The 16,639-nt window shown below is 39.2% G+C and overlaps 1 protein-coding gene across 1 annotated transcript in view; it reads left to right on the top strand.

Annotated features, from left to right (window-relative positions):
• Positions 1-6,049: 6,049 nt before the first annotated feature.
• LOC126375902 (T-box transcription factor TBX1-B-like) overlaps positions 6,050-16,639 on the top strand; it is a 49,323-nt gene continuing 38,733 nt past the window's right edge. The window contains exon 1 of the mRNA XM_050022990.1: positions 6,050-6,188. Within this exon, the coding sequence (XP_049878947.1) occupies positions 6,152-6,188 (37 nt within the window). The 5' untranslated portion in view covers positions 6,050-6,151. The remainder of the gene's footprint in view (positions 6,189-16,639) is intronic.

Consider the following 16,639-nt stretch of genomic DNA (forward strand, 5'->3'; position numbering starts at 1 on the left):
TAAGTACGTTATATAGTAAGAAAGTAGTCGTTACATGAGTCATGTCAGGGGCCTTTGGCGGGTCAATAGTAACCCTGAAACCAGGGTTGTTGATGTTGGTAATCCACCTCACAACCCACACGAGAGAAGAAGATTGTATGATAATACGAATTTGAAAAAAAAATGCATCGTCATGAGGAAGTCAAGAGTAGAAATTGTTGTAGTTTCCAGCATTCTTTCCCAAGGGAAGAGAAAGGCAGCCACTTCAGACACTTGGGATCTTGTTAGAATGATCTGCATGATCTTTGCGATAACGTGCGGTAAACAAATGCCACTGTTTAGTGTTCTTTGGGAAAGTAGCTGCTAGGGACTCCATGAGATTGGACATGTTACTACATAACATCTCTCTTTATTTAAGAGCTGCGCTCTTGTCGGTGGAGTAATCACCTTGAATACTCCATAGATAGGGCGTGTAGAACGGTGGTTGCCCCAATCGCCTTCCGTTCCGCAGTACACCGACCAATTTCTCAATCGGTGATGTTCTAGCTAGAGCCCTACCAGAATCCATTTTCTCGGCCTCCAACCAGTACTGATACCGCTGCTGCCCGGCATCAGGGGTGTGCTTTTGAAGTAGCGGCGCCTACTCGCTACGTCACAAGATCGTCATAGATAGCATTTTATAGGTTAGCCCGTCCCAGTGAGCTACCCACTACGTACTGCTAATCCTGTCGCTGTTTGGTCGGGGACTGCTTATTTTTATGTTAGCTGCGATAACCATCATATTTATCTGATGGCCGTTCCACTATCCGCCACCTGTGGACCCCGTAGATGGCCTACAGCTCAGCCTACTTCATAACATAAACAGCCTAATACATCCCACTGCTGGGCACAGGCCGCCCCTCAATACCAGACGATATGGACCATACTCCACCACGCTTCTCTACTGCAGGTTATTAGAGGTACTTTACGGCTAATCCGGGACCAACGGCTTAACGTGCCTTCCGAAGCACGGATCTTCTTACTTTCGGACAGTCAGGTGATCAGCCTGTAATGTCCTAACTAAACTAGGGATCACAAAGTGTTTTTTGTGATATGTCCTCATCAGGATTCGAACCCAGGGCCTCCGGATCGTGAGTCCAACGCTCAACTATTGGACCACAGAGGGCTACTTTTTGACTTGTCCAATAGTAGTATGAACCCATAGCCACCGCGGAGCGTTTTTGTGCGATGCATCCGGCGAGTGGGTGCCGATGGATGCGCAGGAAGCGGCGTCGTTACGGCTGTCGTCGGCTGCGCGCGCACGTAAATATAACACTATTTTTCAGCCTTTGGCAGTGCGCTTTGGGAACTTTGAGAGCGTAGCTCGGGATTACATATTAGATGTATGATGGCAACACTGTGGTGTGGTTAATAGGTACTCACTTTTTTATTACCTATTTATTTATTTATTTGTACACAATGAAACAGACACAAGAAACATACAAAGAAAACAGATAGTACAGGCAAGCTTATCTCTAAACAAAGAGATTTTTTCCAGCTGACCTACGTGACAAGAGAGACTTTCAACGTATAATATTATATAGATAGACATACATACGCAAATACATATCTTCTGAAAATACATATGAAAATACATACCTACAAACCACATTTAAATAAATTATAATATAATATATATTTCATAAATATATAAACATATTATATACTTTCTATATTGGTTTATAAAAATACACACTATATACAATATATATATATATATACCTAAATGAATAAGCAATGCAATACCTATATGCTAGGTATGATTGTAACTTTAACCGCAGTAGTCCAGTTGATAGATCGCTTGCCTCTATCACAGACTTACACCAATGATTGTTGAATTTGTTCTCGAATTCAAGTTTGATTCATAAATGATTATATCACGTGCTGAGCGGTGAAGGAAAACATCGTGAGGAAACCCACATTCTCGAGAAATGCATTTTCGAAGGTATGTGACCTGTATAGGGCTGGTTTTTCCTTCGCGGGTTGGAAGGTCAGACAGGCAGTCGCTTCTGTAAAAAATCGGACCTGTCAAATCTTCAGGTTAGGTAAGAGGACCCAATAATGCTAGGGAGATGATGATGATGATTGTAACTATAAACTATAAGCTGTGTCTTTGTTTTTTGACGTGAATTATTGTAGGTTTTCCCACCGGGGTAAGCAGAGAGTAAGGAATTCCATTTTCTTCGATTCTGACACACTTCTCAAATAAATTACTAATTAGTAAATTATTAATTGTAATAAATTACTTTATTCTTTATTACAGATTATATCTTACGGAAACTAAAACCGAAATTCGACGGACCGGCGTGCGTGTATGAAACGATTGATGAATTCGAGTAAGCAAGAGAAGTGTGTCAGCATAGAGGCAAATGGAATTCCATAGTCTCTGCTTACCCCGGTTGGAAATAGGCGTGAGTTTATGTTTGTATATATGTATGTTTGAAAGGAAATTAACACTATTAATAGCAACGATTACATGGCATACATTGTTAAATGTGAATTTGCCAACACCATTAAAGACACATTTAATTAGCTATTTGACAGTTGTAACAATAAAATATGTCGGATATGGTAATTTATCGTTTAACGATAATAATAATTATCCAGTAGTTTTTTTTATTGAGAATATTTTAAAATATTTTATTTTTACAAAATAAGAATGCGTTTTTTTATCTGTGTATTAAGTAGAAGACCCGAAACACGGGCGGCCATGATTGAGCTTCGTGTGACGTCACATTTCACAAAATAAACAAAAACTATCTGTCAGGTTCCAAGTTATACTGTTTGACAGTTTCTTTGTTTGTTGAAATGTGACGTCACTGGGCGAAATGTCACGTGACCAACCATTTTCGCGCGAAATTCAAACTAATTGAAGAAAAATAAAATATTTTAAGAGGTATAAAATAAGCGTCTGTATTTTATAAAATACTTAATATCCGAAAACTGTTAAGTAGCCAATTGGACAAAAAACTAACATTCGACCTTACACATCGTAATTTCCACAATGACAACCATTTTTCCATCAACACCAACTTATTTCTATCCAAACAATTTACATCACGTAAATCACGAGGCAAAATGCCTCTGATTAATTTCTTTGCATTCCGTAATATGACAAAAGTATTGAGTGACACAATTAAGGATCTATTAGTTGATGATTTGTACTGTGAGTTTCCGGAGCTTTTCTTTTACGTGCGCGTGGGCAGTACACGCAGCGACGAAGACCCGCCCACTTATAACATCTCTCTTTCTCGCCCGCGCGTGTGAGTGAGACAGCTACACTAGACTCCGCCCTTTACTGAAAAAGCACCGTTTTATCTAGAAATGTTATTAAATAATTCCGTTCACTGAAATAAATCGCATGTTTGACGCCACAGTTTGATGGCTAGACATAAAATTATGTGGAAAATGTTGTTCAACATCTAAATTTATGTTGTTGTAGTAGTAAATATATATTTAAATATAATTTATTGAGATAATAAACTGGAAATACCTGTTTTACATCAAGATTATATTGGTAGGTATGTTTATTAGAAACTTAACAAAAAACACGGCCGTAATTCCTTTAGGGATGTGCAGAGAGAGCCACAAAATAAAGAATAAATATTACGTAATTCTCCGCCCCGCACCAACTCATATCAGGCGCTGAGCTAGGTTTACCTCACCCCCTCTGAGTCTTACTTTAGTCTAATGCAACTTACGGCGGCTAAGGAGTGAGGGGGAGCGCGTGGACTATCTCGCTCTTACCTACGCGGTGGGGGCAGTTGATAAGAACGAGAAGAAGAAGAAAGATTTTGGAGTGTTAGTGGTGTAGCAGAGTTACAAATGATCATACCCGTTTGGTTACACAGTTTGAAGGTGGTTTGATGTTATGTAAAGGCGTCTTAGTTCATCTGATAAACCGTACTAACAGAGGGGTCAAAAAGGCCACATAGAAGCAATTCATCTAATAAGGCAATATTGCAATTTGACATTTTCGCATATAAAAGTAATTGCGCAATGCAATCAAATGTCAAATTGCAATATTGCTTTTTTAGATGATAAGTGATATCAAAAGTATTATGTCTTACCAGTTGATAGAGAAAAAATGTTACCTATGGTGGTTGTCAATCAACAGAATAACCTCATAAAGTAAACAAATATATGTATAGGTAGGTACCAGTCACGGAATAGAAGAAAGGCCCTAACGCGCATTTTGTACGAGAACCTATGTCGCTGGTTCAACCATATTCTCTTTTACTACTAGGTACTCCTGCAAACAGATAACTATGATAGCTCTACTGCTTTTCAAATTCCATAGCCACTTTACCAGCAATGTATATTTTATTTGATAGGCTTTAATTTTAGAAATAGAAATAGAAATAGAAATACTCTTTATTTGCTTTTGAAAAGGGTACATTAATAGATGGATGCTCATAAAAGTCTCTCCTTATCAGCTTACCTTATCAGTTTTATGAAAACTTTTCATAAGATACTACATACAAAAGTATTTTTTCGATAAATAGCCAATCATACTAAGGTAGCAGTATTTTAGCTTTCCTGTGATAAGGAGGGATCTCATGATAGTCGAAATTTGACTTATTGCTCTGCAGGTTATAATTGTCAAGAGGAACTTTTTATATGTATATTTTTGCAGAGCTTCGTCTTTCGTAAAGTTTGCAGACGAGTGGAGTGCAAAGTTGAAGTGTGATCTATTTGCTCATACTTTTAAGGCGCGCGTTTCGCGCTCACTTGGCTATTCCAACCTCTTTCTTCCATGTATGCCTTCTGTATATGCTCAGTGTAGATGCTTACCGGGTGAGTTAATGACATCTGCGGCAAATCTACAATAAGTCACGTCAAAAAAAAAAATCAGTGTAGATGTTTAAATGTGATGTTGGTGGACATGGCATCTGAAATGTAAAAAATCTGTACCAAACATACATACATAATCTCGTCGTTAATCCCCAATAGAGTGTACAGAGCCCAGGGTGGTTAAAAAGGCCACATGAAAGCATTTCATCTAATAAACAACATTGCAATTTGTCATCTGCGCATATAAAAAAGTAAGTGCACAATGTCGTCAACAAATGTGAAATAGTAGTGTTGCTTTTTAGAGGTGAATTGCTTCAATATGGCCTTTTTAACCCCCAAATAATCAGAAAACATTTTTCAGCCACTTTTGATGTGACGCACTTAATAAGAAAGATTATGTTGAACCGAATGGTAAAAGGTAATCAAACAATATCGCTTGTGAGATCTGTGCTCCCAATTTGTCCAGCCAAGTAATTAATGCCATAAAGAAGCAAATCTACAATACTTAAGTGAAAAAAAAATACCGGCCAAGAGCGTGTCGGAATCGCGCACGAAGGGTTCCGTACCATTGACTAGGTAAACAACAGTAGGTATTGAGAGCAAAGGAGGCCAAGAAAAATCACGTTTGTTGTATGGGAGATGGGAGCCCCCTTAAATATTTGTTTTATTCTGTTTTTAGTATTTATTGTTATAGCGGAAACAGAAATAGGTACATCATCTGTGAAAATTTCTACTATCTCACTATCACAGTTCATGAGATTCAGCCTGGTGACAGACAGACGGACGGACGGACAGTAGAGTCTTCGTAATAGGGTCCCGTTTATTACCCTTGGGATATGAAACCCTAAAAATATATTTTTTCTACAGAGATGTAACATATTACAAAGGACATGATTCCGCTGTCGGTTTTTACGACCTGTCTGGGAAAATGAGCAGCTGAATGAGTTCTCCTCAGTAGAAGAAATTCTCAAATAAATACTTAGTTTGGCCGTAAGACCCGTTAGGAGTTGTATGTTCATATGCATAATGTTGTTAGGTAGGCAAAAACCTAAACTGAAAAACAAAACTACCTATATTACTAAACCGGTTAACCTTGAAGAGTTTTGTCTGTGCAGCTTTAAGCGTAGCTATGAGTACTTTAGCGCCGAATTTGTTGGGTTGTGTTGGGATGTAACTCACAGGCCAGGTAGGACGCAGAATGGCATGAAGCCATCCCCCGGGGGCGGTGGGCGGTACCGCTGCGCCGACGCACGCCGACGACAGAAGCGTTCCTCTCGCGCCGAGTACGCTCGCGCCTAAAGATTTATCGGGCCGCGTTGAAAAAATAATTGGATATGTGATGGAGGGACAAGACTGGCGAGAATGGCGGCAAGACGGTCAGTACTATTATCACTAAACTTGTAATTAGACTGTCGCATGCGCAGGTACCTATTATTACTAGATACCTACTTAGTCTAAGTGTTGCGGTTCAAAATCAATGTCGGGGTATTTTTTCAGTGTTAATTCTGGGGTTGTTAACTTTACTTTTCCAGTATTAAGTATTATAGTGAAGTGCTTGTAATTAAACTTAGATTACTAAGTAAGTATACCCACCTACTGTGATTTAAAATAGTAAGTGTCGGGGTATTTTTCAGTGTAAATTCTGAGGGTGTTAATTTTGTGTTTCCAAATAGAATTCGTTCTTAGCAAGGAATGCGAACTATTAGTGCTATTAAACTTATTTATCACTACACTAGTAATTATGGATTACTAAGTAAGTACGTGTTTCTAAGTACTGCGACTCAAAATCAGTGTCGGGGTATTATTTCAGTGTAAATTCTGAGGGTGTTAATTTTATGCTTCCACATATAATTCATTATTAGGAAGGAATGAGAACTATTAGTGTTATTATACTTAATATCACTAAACTAGTAATTATAGATTACTAAGTCCGCACATAAGTGGGTGTTAGTTTCTAAGTACTGTGATTCAAAACCAGTGTCAGGGTATTATTGCAGTGTGAATTCTGGGAATGTTAACTTTTTTTACAGTGCTAGGTATTATTAGTATAGTGCTATTATACTTATTTTATCACTACACTAGTAATTATGGAATACTAAGAACGTACGTGTTACTAAGTAATGCGTCTCAAAATCAATGTCGGGGTATTATTTCAGTGTAAATTCTGTTTCCAAATAGAATTCATGCTTAGCAAGGAATGATGACTATTAGTGTTATTATATACTTAATATCACTAAACTAGTAATTATATAATACTAAGTCCGTACCTACGTCCGTGTTAGTTTCTAAGTGCTGCACTCAAAATCAGTGTCGAGGTATTATTTCAGCGTGAATTCTAGGGATGTTAACTTTGTTTTTAGTATAGTGTAGTGCTATTATAGTATAGTATAGTGCTATTACATTTATTTCATGTATATTTATTATATGTTTTTTTTTATTTCTGTTTAAAATTGACATGTGTTCCATAAATTTTATGCCTGTCGATTACCCGTCCTTTTCCTTTTCGACGGATAAGATATAACTTAAAATGAACTTAGATGGTGTGTAATGAAATCAGTATTACCTAATAACTAAGTATACCTACTTACTTATCTCAAGAGCTTCCGCTCAAATGGTGATCCAGCCGTAGTGTTTTCAGCATAGCATTATTTGTGTTATTTCTTTCGTATTTTTACATGTATTGAGATTCTTCATTGCGCATGAGTTCATTCATCTATCAGTCAGCGCTGCGCACACTCCGCACATATTTCCACAGCGCTGACGAGTGACATCCCCGACTTGTTACACTTTTACTCAGTATTTTAATCGTTGTTTAATGTCGTCTTTTGTGTCTAGTACAGAGTACACAACACAACATAAGCTCACGACTATATCCCAATTGGGGTAGTCAGATGTACATCCATCGAAAGATAAAAAAAATAAAAAAATAAATAAACTAAATACTCACGCGTCACTGAGCTTTCTGTTGGACCAACGTGATAGGTGAGCCGTATCGCTGTCAATATAGACGAGGAAACTGCACTTAAGATTAATAAATAACTAATCGGTGCAAAACCCTTAATAACGGGTTCTTACCGCGTTTAAATCAGGGATATGAGACTCCCGATATTTCGACACTGTTGCAAGTGCCATGATCATGATAATAACTGCGTAAACCTAAAACAATGTATAATCGGTGCAAGTTCGTTGCTAGGGTAAAAAAAACATTCCACAAAAATACCTGAACCCGCGTTGAGAACCGTTTCAGCACTCTCCATTTGTCTGGACAAGTTGGTACCTACGTAATGTACGCTCACGTATGCATGCATTCCACTGGGGTATTTCCTGTCGGGGGTAGGTGTGGGTGCCCTTACTTCAGTAGCCTGGAGTTAGATGGTGGCTGAGTTCGAAGAGGGACCCAGACCTTTAGGGTATAACGTAGAACCCTTGCCCAAGGATACGGGTGAAAACCTTAACGGTTGCGGTCGAGAAGGGAGCCTTTAGTACCGTAATGCAGGATGGATGAGGCAAGTCATAGGGTAACCTGTAACCTGGAAGCTGACGGATGGCGGTAACTGTCAGTACTATTCAGAGGCGGACAGGACAGGACAGGAGTCCTAGCGCAGCTTTGAAATAGACTATTCTGGGCGCCATCCTACTCGCGTCACTGTATTGCGGGGCGGAAGGCAAGCGGGAAACCACTGCCCCAATCTTCCCTAAAAAAGTACCATGGAGAATGCCTCACCGATAAAAGCGTGGCTCTTAAATTAGTGATGAAGTATGTACTCGTTAGCTCTGAACCATGTCTCTCAGCTTGGTGATTCAATAGTAACCTTGATACCAGGTTTGATGTTGATGAGGTCGGGCATTTATTTCACAACCTACACGAGAGAAGTTGAAAACTTCATCAGTGTTAATACTTAGATATTTCACCACTAATTTAAGAGCTCTTGTCGGTGTAGCATTCTCCATGCCACATTTTAGGGAAAAACTTAGATACTTAAGTACATCACCAAATATTTATTCAGATGAATAATCATCACATGAAATCATAAGTACGTTTTATTTTCTTTCCTAATAGATTTCGGAAGTCGATCATTTTAGGTGCGCATGATTAATCGAATTGAAAGTTTGTGTTGAAATATAATCCAATACGGTGAAGCGCAGCGCGGCAATGTTGGTCCCGTAGGTTTATATATGTATTTATAATATATATTTTATTATGTATAATATAATATAAACACACACTACAAAACAATCATAATATTAATAATGGTGAGAAGTAGTTGTCTTCGACCAAATTGGCGATGACCTTAGAAAAAGTTCAGATCGATCTACTCTGAACGATTGATGAATGTGGAGGAAATAAGAGAAGTGTGTCAGGATTGAAGCAAATGGAATACCATAGTCTCTGCTTACCCCGGTGGGAAATAGGCGTGATTTTATGTATGTGAACAACATAGTTACATCCAAGTCGCGCTTGTAACTCCAAACGGGAGCAGGGCAGAGTCGAGATCTTAATCAGAAGATGACTTGCAACTTCCGACTTATGATACTTAGTCATAAAGTTGAACTGTAAGGTGACAGGTCGTCATCCCATCGTCCATATAATGGGCCATCATGTTACAATAGACATAATGCCACTGTTGGTTTTACGACATCTGTAGGGGGTATGGGTATACTCCAACACGCTGCTCCACTGCGGGTTATTGGAGATGTTTGGGCTAGTAGCCCGAGAATATCGGTTGAACGTGCCTTCTGAAGCACGAAATCATCTTACTTTTTTCGACAATCAGGAGAAGGAGCCTACCAATGTCCTAGCCAAACAAAGGACAGTCTCACAAAGTGATGTCAGCAATGCCCCCATCGGGAATCGAACACGGACATCCAGATCGCGAGCCCACCGCTCTAACCACTAGACCATATAGGTGTTTAACTAAACCAAATCAATATAGAAATACAAAACAAATGCAAATATACTTTATTGCACCAAAATAAAAGAAAAAAGTTACAAAGAGACTGAAGTGAAACTAACTAAAATTAACTACAAGTGTAGATTGGATTTATATAATGTTTTAGGGAATCCAAATAGCACCAAGTATCAAGTGCTCAAAACATGTCAAAGTAAATTGATGGCTCGCCAGGGGTGGGCGTAGTTTTTGTGGTAATTAGCCAGCGACACACTGTGCAAGAAAAAAAATAGAAAAAATGTCGCGGACATGAGGATTTTAATGTTGTGTTGATTTTATTTTAAGTTCACTAATCGTTTATGATCGTCGATTAGAGCTATTTGCTATGTCGTTCATTTGGTTGTGTTTGTCGAACTACTTATTGAGATATATGTGTCACGGAGACAGTCCATAATTATTTACTTGAATGAAAATGAAGTGTTTAGTGTTACTTTTTAAATGCAATTTAAATAAGAAATAAGTATTATCTACATTCACTTCTCATATATTATTATATTATAAAGTAACCGCTTGGTTCGGAATTCAAATTTTAATGCACGATTTTAATAATTAGGCTACTTGACAACCTAGTCAATTTTTTTTTTTTGTTTTGGTTTTCCCCGAAGGGTAAGGCAAAGGGAACTATGCCCATACAGCCATGTCTGACGTATTTTTTTTCTTGATGATTAATGAAATGATGAAAGGTGATGATGATGAAACCTAAGCCCCCACCCTCGGAGTAGACTCCTACTCCGAACCCCAAACGAATTAACTCAAAAGTCCGCATAAACTTTTGAGTTATGAAGCGGCTTCCCGGCTCGAAGCGAAAATAGGCAGATACACTTTGTTTATTGAATACTCCGATATAATAACACTCGCGAATGTCTTCCGACTAACTTAATGCGATCATTAACCACAAAACACCACTTCGTATTAATTATTTAGATTACTCAATGAAGAAAGCAACTGTCCCGTTCCCGTTTCCCGCCGAAAAGCCCAACCTAGTCAAATGAGATACATTTTACGAAACGTCAAAACGAAAGTTTTCTCTGGATTTCATATATGGAAATACTGTCCTGTGACGTCATCAATAAAAGCGGTCAAACGTCGTACTCATTGTTACTTACTTCATAAATAAAATTCGAAAATAAATCGAAAAGTAAAATGAGATTGAGTTTTTATCTTAGACTGGCTTCTATTTCTAGCATTTTATAATTTATCTTTGACCCAGTCAAACACCCTAAAATTAGCATTCGTTTATATTCCAAAATACTATGATTGCTGAACGACATAAACAAAAATGGAAGGGCTGTTTAAATATTTGGCTATAGTAACATTACATAAAAGCTTTTGTAACCTTCACTGTTTTGGGAATAAAGTTATTCTATTCTATTCTAAATCAATGGCCACGTATAACTCGTAAACACGAAAAATAGCTGAGATATTCTCAACAACGCTCAACCGCAATTTTTTATGAAAAAAACCATAGACCTCGTTTGCACGTTGAACAGACGACTGCCCTCAAGTAGATTAGGGATAACATATGGCACAAGATAAGAAACTGCGAGGGTGTTTTAACAACCCTTTTAACAAAACTTATAGGTAACAAATCGCTCCTTCTAAGAGCAGCAGTGATATTTTGCAGTCTTCTTATGCGAGTAGGTTCTTATATACTTAATCTTTTTTTGCACGAGAAGCTTAGGTATGTGGGTTGCTTGTATTTTGGACTGGAAGCGAATTAAATCATGCATACATAAACTCACGCCTATTTCCCACCGGGGTACGCTGGGACTATGGAATTCCATTTGCTTCGATCCTGACACACTTCTCTCGCTTCCACCACATTCATCAATCGTTTCGTACACGCACGCTTTTTTTTGACGTGATGTATTGTCGGTTTGCCGCAGATGGCATTAACTACTTGGCCGGAAGAGTAGAATGTACTGAACTTTAGAGCCTTAGAAGCGAATTATAGATATAGAACTGAGCTTAAAATTTAAAGTACTGAAGTCACTTTAGGTATAATGACGTCAGCTAAACTGCTCCCTGAGAGGGATGAAAATATTCTAATTCTGAATGCTGCGTTGGGAGGTGATTGGACTAGTAGATTGGAAACGGCTTTCCGAAGCACGGAATCATCATACTTTTCCGGCCAATCAGGTTTCATCCTGCAATGTCCTAAACAAGAAAAGGACAGTCTCACAATGTGATTTCGACATTGGGAATGAACCAAAACCAAAGAACCCGGACTTGCAGATCGTTAGCCCTACGCTCTTACTCATGGTGCAAACAGAACCCCGATACCGACCCCGCCGGCTTTGTCAACAATTCCCCTCAATCAGCGCTTATCGCTATCGACCCGCTAGAGTCGATTAATTCTTTCAAATATTTCAAATATTTTTCCTCTCAGACGACGCTCTGAGCCGTAGTTCGCGCCCAACTGGGCACCCTCAGGCCTGTTGTCTTAAACGTTGTACCGGGTGAGAGCCTTCAGCGCTCCCCATTTGTCCGGCCAAGTAGTTAATGCCGTCTGCGGCAAATCTACAATAAGTTATGTCAAAAAAAAGTACGTGCAAACCTCGGCTCAGATCATTGTGTGAACAGTTGGTATTAGTAAAAACATATCGAATGAATATCGAAACATTGTTTGTGGCGTATAATTCTACGTCCCTGACATAATTCGTTAGTCAATCAACACTACAGAACGTTCGTGTGAAAAACGTTTTGCTGACTCACCGAGAGACCACCCACTGAAAATTAAAATTTACTTTCTTACCGCTTACACAGACGAACTGCATTTGACCTGCAAGGCAGCTGCAGAATTTCAGTGTCTGTAGTTGGTATATTGGAAGCTTAATTGGGACGGAAGGCAAGCCCGAAACCACTACCCTATTGTTCCCTAAAAAATATCACGGAGAATGCTACACCGACAAGAGTGTGGCTCTTAAATTAGTGATGTGATGATTGTAAAATCTATAAATTTATAACATAGAATCACGCCTGTATCCCTAAAGGGGAAGGCAGAGATAAACCCACTCGAGGTGAGCCTAGTGCCATTAACCGGGCATACCTAAATCTTGGAAACAACGTGATATCAATTATCAATGATACGAACATCGTGCGTGTTAGCCTTGCAGATGATTTTAACAAAATGCTGAGGTCTTTTGTTGGGTTGGAGTGTTTTTTGTTGGTTACTAGTGAAAAACAGAGCTGTAATAATCAGTGGTAGCAAAATATTTTGGTGGTGCGAGACCTCAAACTGATGCCAATCAACCCCTCAAAATATAAAACCCAGTTGCTCCCCTTTAGATACGGGTCTGCTGGCCGGGGTGAACCGTTGATTTTGCTCCCCCCCTTATTTCATCTGTGTGAATCTGTTTTGTATGTTGTGTGCAATAAAGTATATTTGATTTGATTTGATTTCGGCGCCCGGTGCGGTCACACCGTTCGCACCGCCCTACGGCCGCCACTACTAATACATAAACTGCCTATATACGTCCCACCGCTGGGCACAGGCCTCCCCTCAATCAACCGGAGGAGGTATGGAATATACTCCACCACGCTCCTCCACTGCGCGTTGGTGGAGGTGTTTTTACGGCTAATAGCCGGGACCAACGGCTTAACGTGCCTTCCGAAGCACGGAATCATCTTACTTTTTTCGCACAATCAGGTGATTCAAGCCTGAAAAGTCCTTACCAAACAAAGGACAGTCTCACAAAGTGATTTCGACAATGTCCCCATCGGGAATCGAACCCGGACCTCCAGATCGTGAGCCTAACGCTCTAACCACTAGACCACGGAGGCTACTACTAATAACGATATTTTTTTGTCTTTTTGAGAATTTGGTTTTTTGTCTTGAAGACGAAGACATAATAACGACTATAAGGCTGGCTGCAATATCGTGTCATTCACAGAAACATTAACATAGACCCTGGAGGAAAGAGCAAAGGGGATTAATGACAAATAATGTCTTAAATTTTTTAACACGTCTATTAAACTGTGGGGTGAGTTTGTGGGTTAGGTTAGGTACTTACTATTAGTGATGTGCTGTTCCCGGACCTCGTGTTCAAAATGTAGAGAAGCTGCTAGGGGTGAGTGGTCCAGGTATTTGTAATACATACATACATAAACTCACGCCTATTCCCCACCGGGGTAAGCAGAGACTATAGAATTCCATTTGCTTCGATCCTGACACACTTCTCTTGCTTCCTCCACATTCATCAATCGCTTCATACACGCACGCCGGTTCAGAGTAGATCGTATTGAACCTTTTCTAAGGACATCTCCAATTTGGTCATCGTAAGTTCTTCTCGGTCTTCGTCTGCCAGCCCTACCATCAACTTTCGCTTTATATACCGCTTTTGCAATTCTATTATCCTTCATCCGCTCTACGTGTCCAAACCAACCTAACATTCCCTTCTCAATCCTAGTCACTATATCGTCTTTTACACCACATCTCTGTATTTGTAATATGCATGCCAATTACGACGGTGAAATTGCTGAAATTGCTTTTTTAATTTCAGCTCTACACTATCGTAAATTGTAGCCTGTGATTTCTGTTTATCATATCTCTCTCTTTATTTAAGAGCTGCGCTCTTGTCGGTGGAGTAATCGCCATTCCTCTCTTCTTCCCGCCAAATCCTTCACCTCACGACCTGCGTTGACTTTTATTTCTTTCATGTGTGTTGTTTGTCTATAATATAAATATTTTATTTTTATTCATCTTCTTTTCTATCGTGTGGGTTGCGAGGTGGATTACCAACCTCATCAACCCTGGTGTCAGGGTAAATATTGAGCCGCCAAGGTCCTGATATGGCTCATGTAAAGACTACTTAGGTACTTACATCAGTAAGTAGTAACCGGTACCAACAGCTTAACATGCCTTCCGAAGCACAGATCATCTTATTTTCGGCCTGTAATGTCCTAACCAAACTAGGGATCACAAAGTGATTTTTGTGATATGTCCCCACCGGTATTTGAACCCGGGACCTCCGGATCATGAGTTCGCTCAACCACTGGACCACAGAGGCCGTTGACTAATATCCGAATTGTAGAATAAGGAACATCTTTCGCGACACATATGGACGTAGTTTCAATCTGTAACACATTGCAGGCTCCCCGTATCTTATCTAGCACATTACTCTTTCTGTCCTCTCGCGACATTCACAAGTTGCGTTTTTTGTGCGGCGCACACTCCAAAAATAGCGATTGTCATTTGTTTTTGACTACTCCAATACATTTTGTGCGCGTTTTCACTCCATTGTGCCTCTCAGACAACGCCCTGAGCCGAGGTTCGCGCCCAACTGGCCACCCTCAGGCCTGTTGTCTTAAATTTTATACCGGATGAGAGCCCTCAGCGCTCCCCATTCGTCCGGCCAAGTAGTGAATACCATCTGCGGAAATATACAATAAGTCACGTCAAAAAAAAAAAAAACACTTCATTGTCAGCGTGTTCACATAAACCAACTCCTTGTTGTTGCTGTATAACATAGCATCACGCCAGTGTCCCAGAAAGGGTAGGCAGAGGTGTATATGGTACACTTATCTACTCCACGCCAGCTATGGGGGCGGGCCTACTGCCATTAACAGCGCACAAAACCACCACAAAGACACCAATTATTTATGATCCAAACATGAATCCAAATCAGGTATATCTCAATTGGGGTAGCCAGAGGTACATCCATCGGAAGATGAACTAAGTATCCACACCTCACCGAGCTTTCTGTAAGACCAACGTGATAGGTGGTGAGCCGTATCGCCGTCTGCAGTGGCCAAAATCCAAAATCTATTTTAAAACAAAACTGTACTACTGAACTGTATTTTCCGGCTTTGACTTCTTTTAAACTGAAACTACGGAACACAGTCCTTCCCGTCGTAAAGAATCGATTAGAGCGATGTGTCAGTCATCAGCCTGCGCTTGCGACGCGTCTCGTGAATGTGGCACGATCGGCATGGCACCGGCATTCTTGTACAAATTACCGTGTGGGTGGGACTGTTGTGTAGCTATTGGTAACAGCTTCGATGCTCGACTGGGAGCGAATGAAAAACAAAAAAGAATAGAATACTTAGATATTTTTTATTATTATAGGACGCAAATGGAATTCTATAGTCTCTGCTTACCCCGGTGGGAAATAGGCGTGAGTTTATGTATGTAGATATAAAAGGATGCCACACATAAAAACAAGACAATAACATTACTTAAATGATCATAAAATGATCATAAGGTGGTAGTGGACGCCCTGAAATAAATAAAAATATTCAGCTACTTATCTTCCTTGGCATGTCGTTAAATCCGGCAGAGTTTGTGTCGATTGTAAGATGATTTACCACTGATCTGTTGACACTTAAAAGTTCATCATATTCTGTGGCTGCAAGTCGTCTGTGATTACTTGTGGCTCTGTCCACCCTGTTAGGGATTACGGGCGTGAGTTTATCTGAAAATATACGTTTGTGTGGTAACAAAGCTTTATTTTGAATAGTTTAATGCTCAAGTACTTGTTCCAATACATCTTTACAGGGACATACGTCGTTGCCAATTTAAAATCTATTATGAGCAATCGGGTAAATTTTGCAGAAAATAAAAAAAAACTTCTGCCCGAAAATAAATATTAAAACATAAGTAAGTAATATTATAAGTAAGTAAAATATACATATAAATATTATAATAAATAATATTAATAAATATTATTAATATATTTAATAATATTATTATTATGTAAATATTATAAGTAGCAGTTAGTAAGTAATTGATATTTACGTACATAAAAGTTTGTACTGAATGTTTTAGGAGCAAAATAATATTCGATCCTGACAAAAAAGAAATTTGATGAGGGCGTCACATAAGAGCTTTTAAATTGGCAACGATGATATTAAATTTTATATGAACTAGATAAAGTATA

The sequence above is a fragment of the Pectinophora gossypiella genome, chromosome 20 (genome assembly GCF_024362695.1).
Source record: "Pectinophora gossypiella chromosome 20, ilPecGoss1.1, whole genome shotgun sequence".
Taxonomy (NCBI): Eukaryota; Metazoa; Arthropoda; class Insecta; order Lepidoptera; family Gelechiidae; genus Pectinophora; species Pectinophora gossypiella.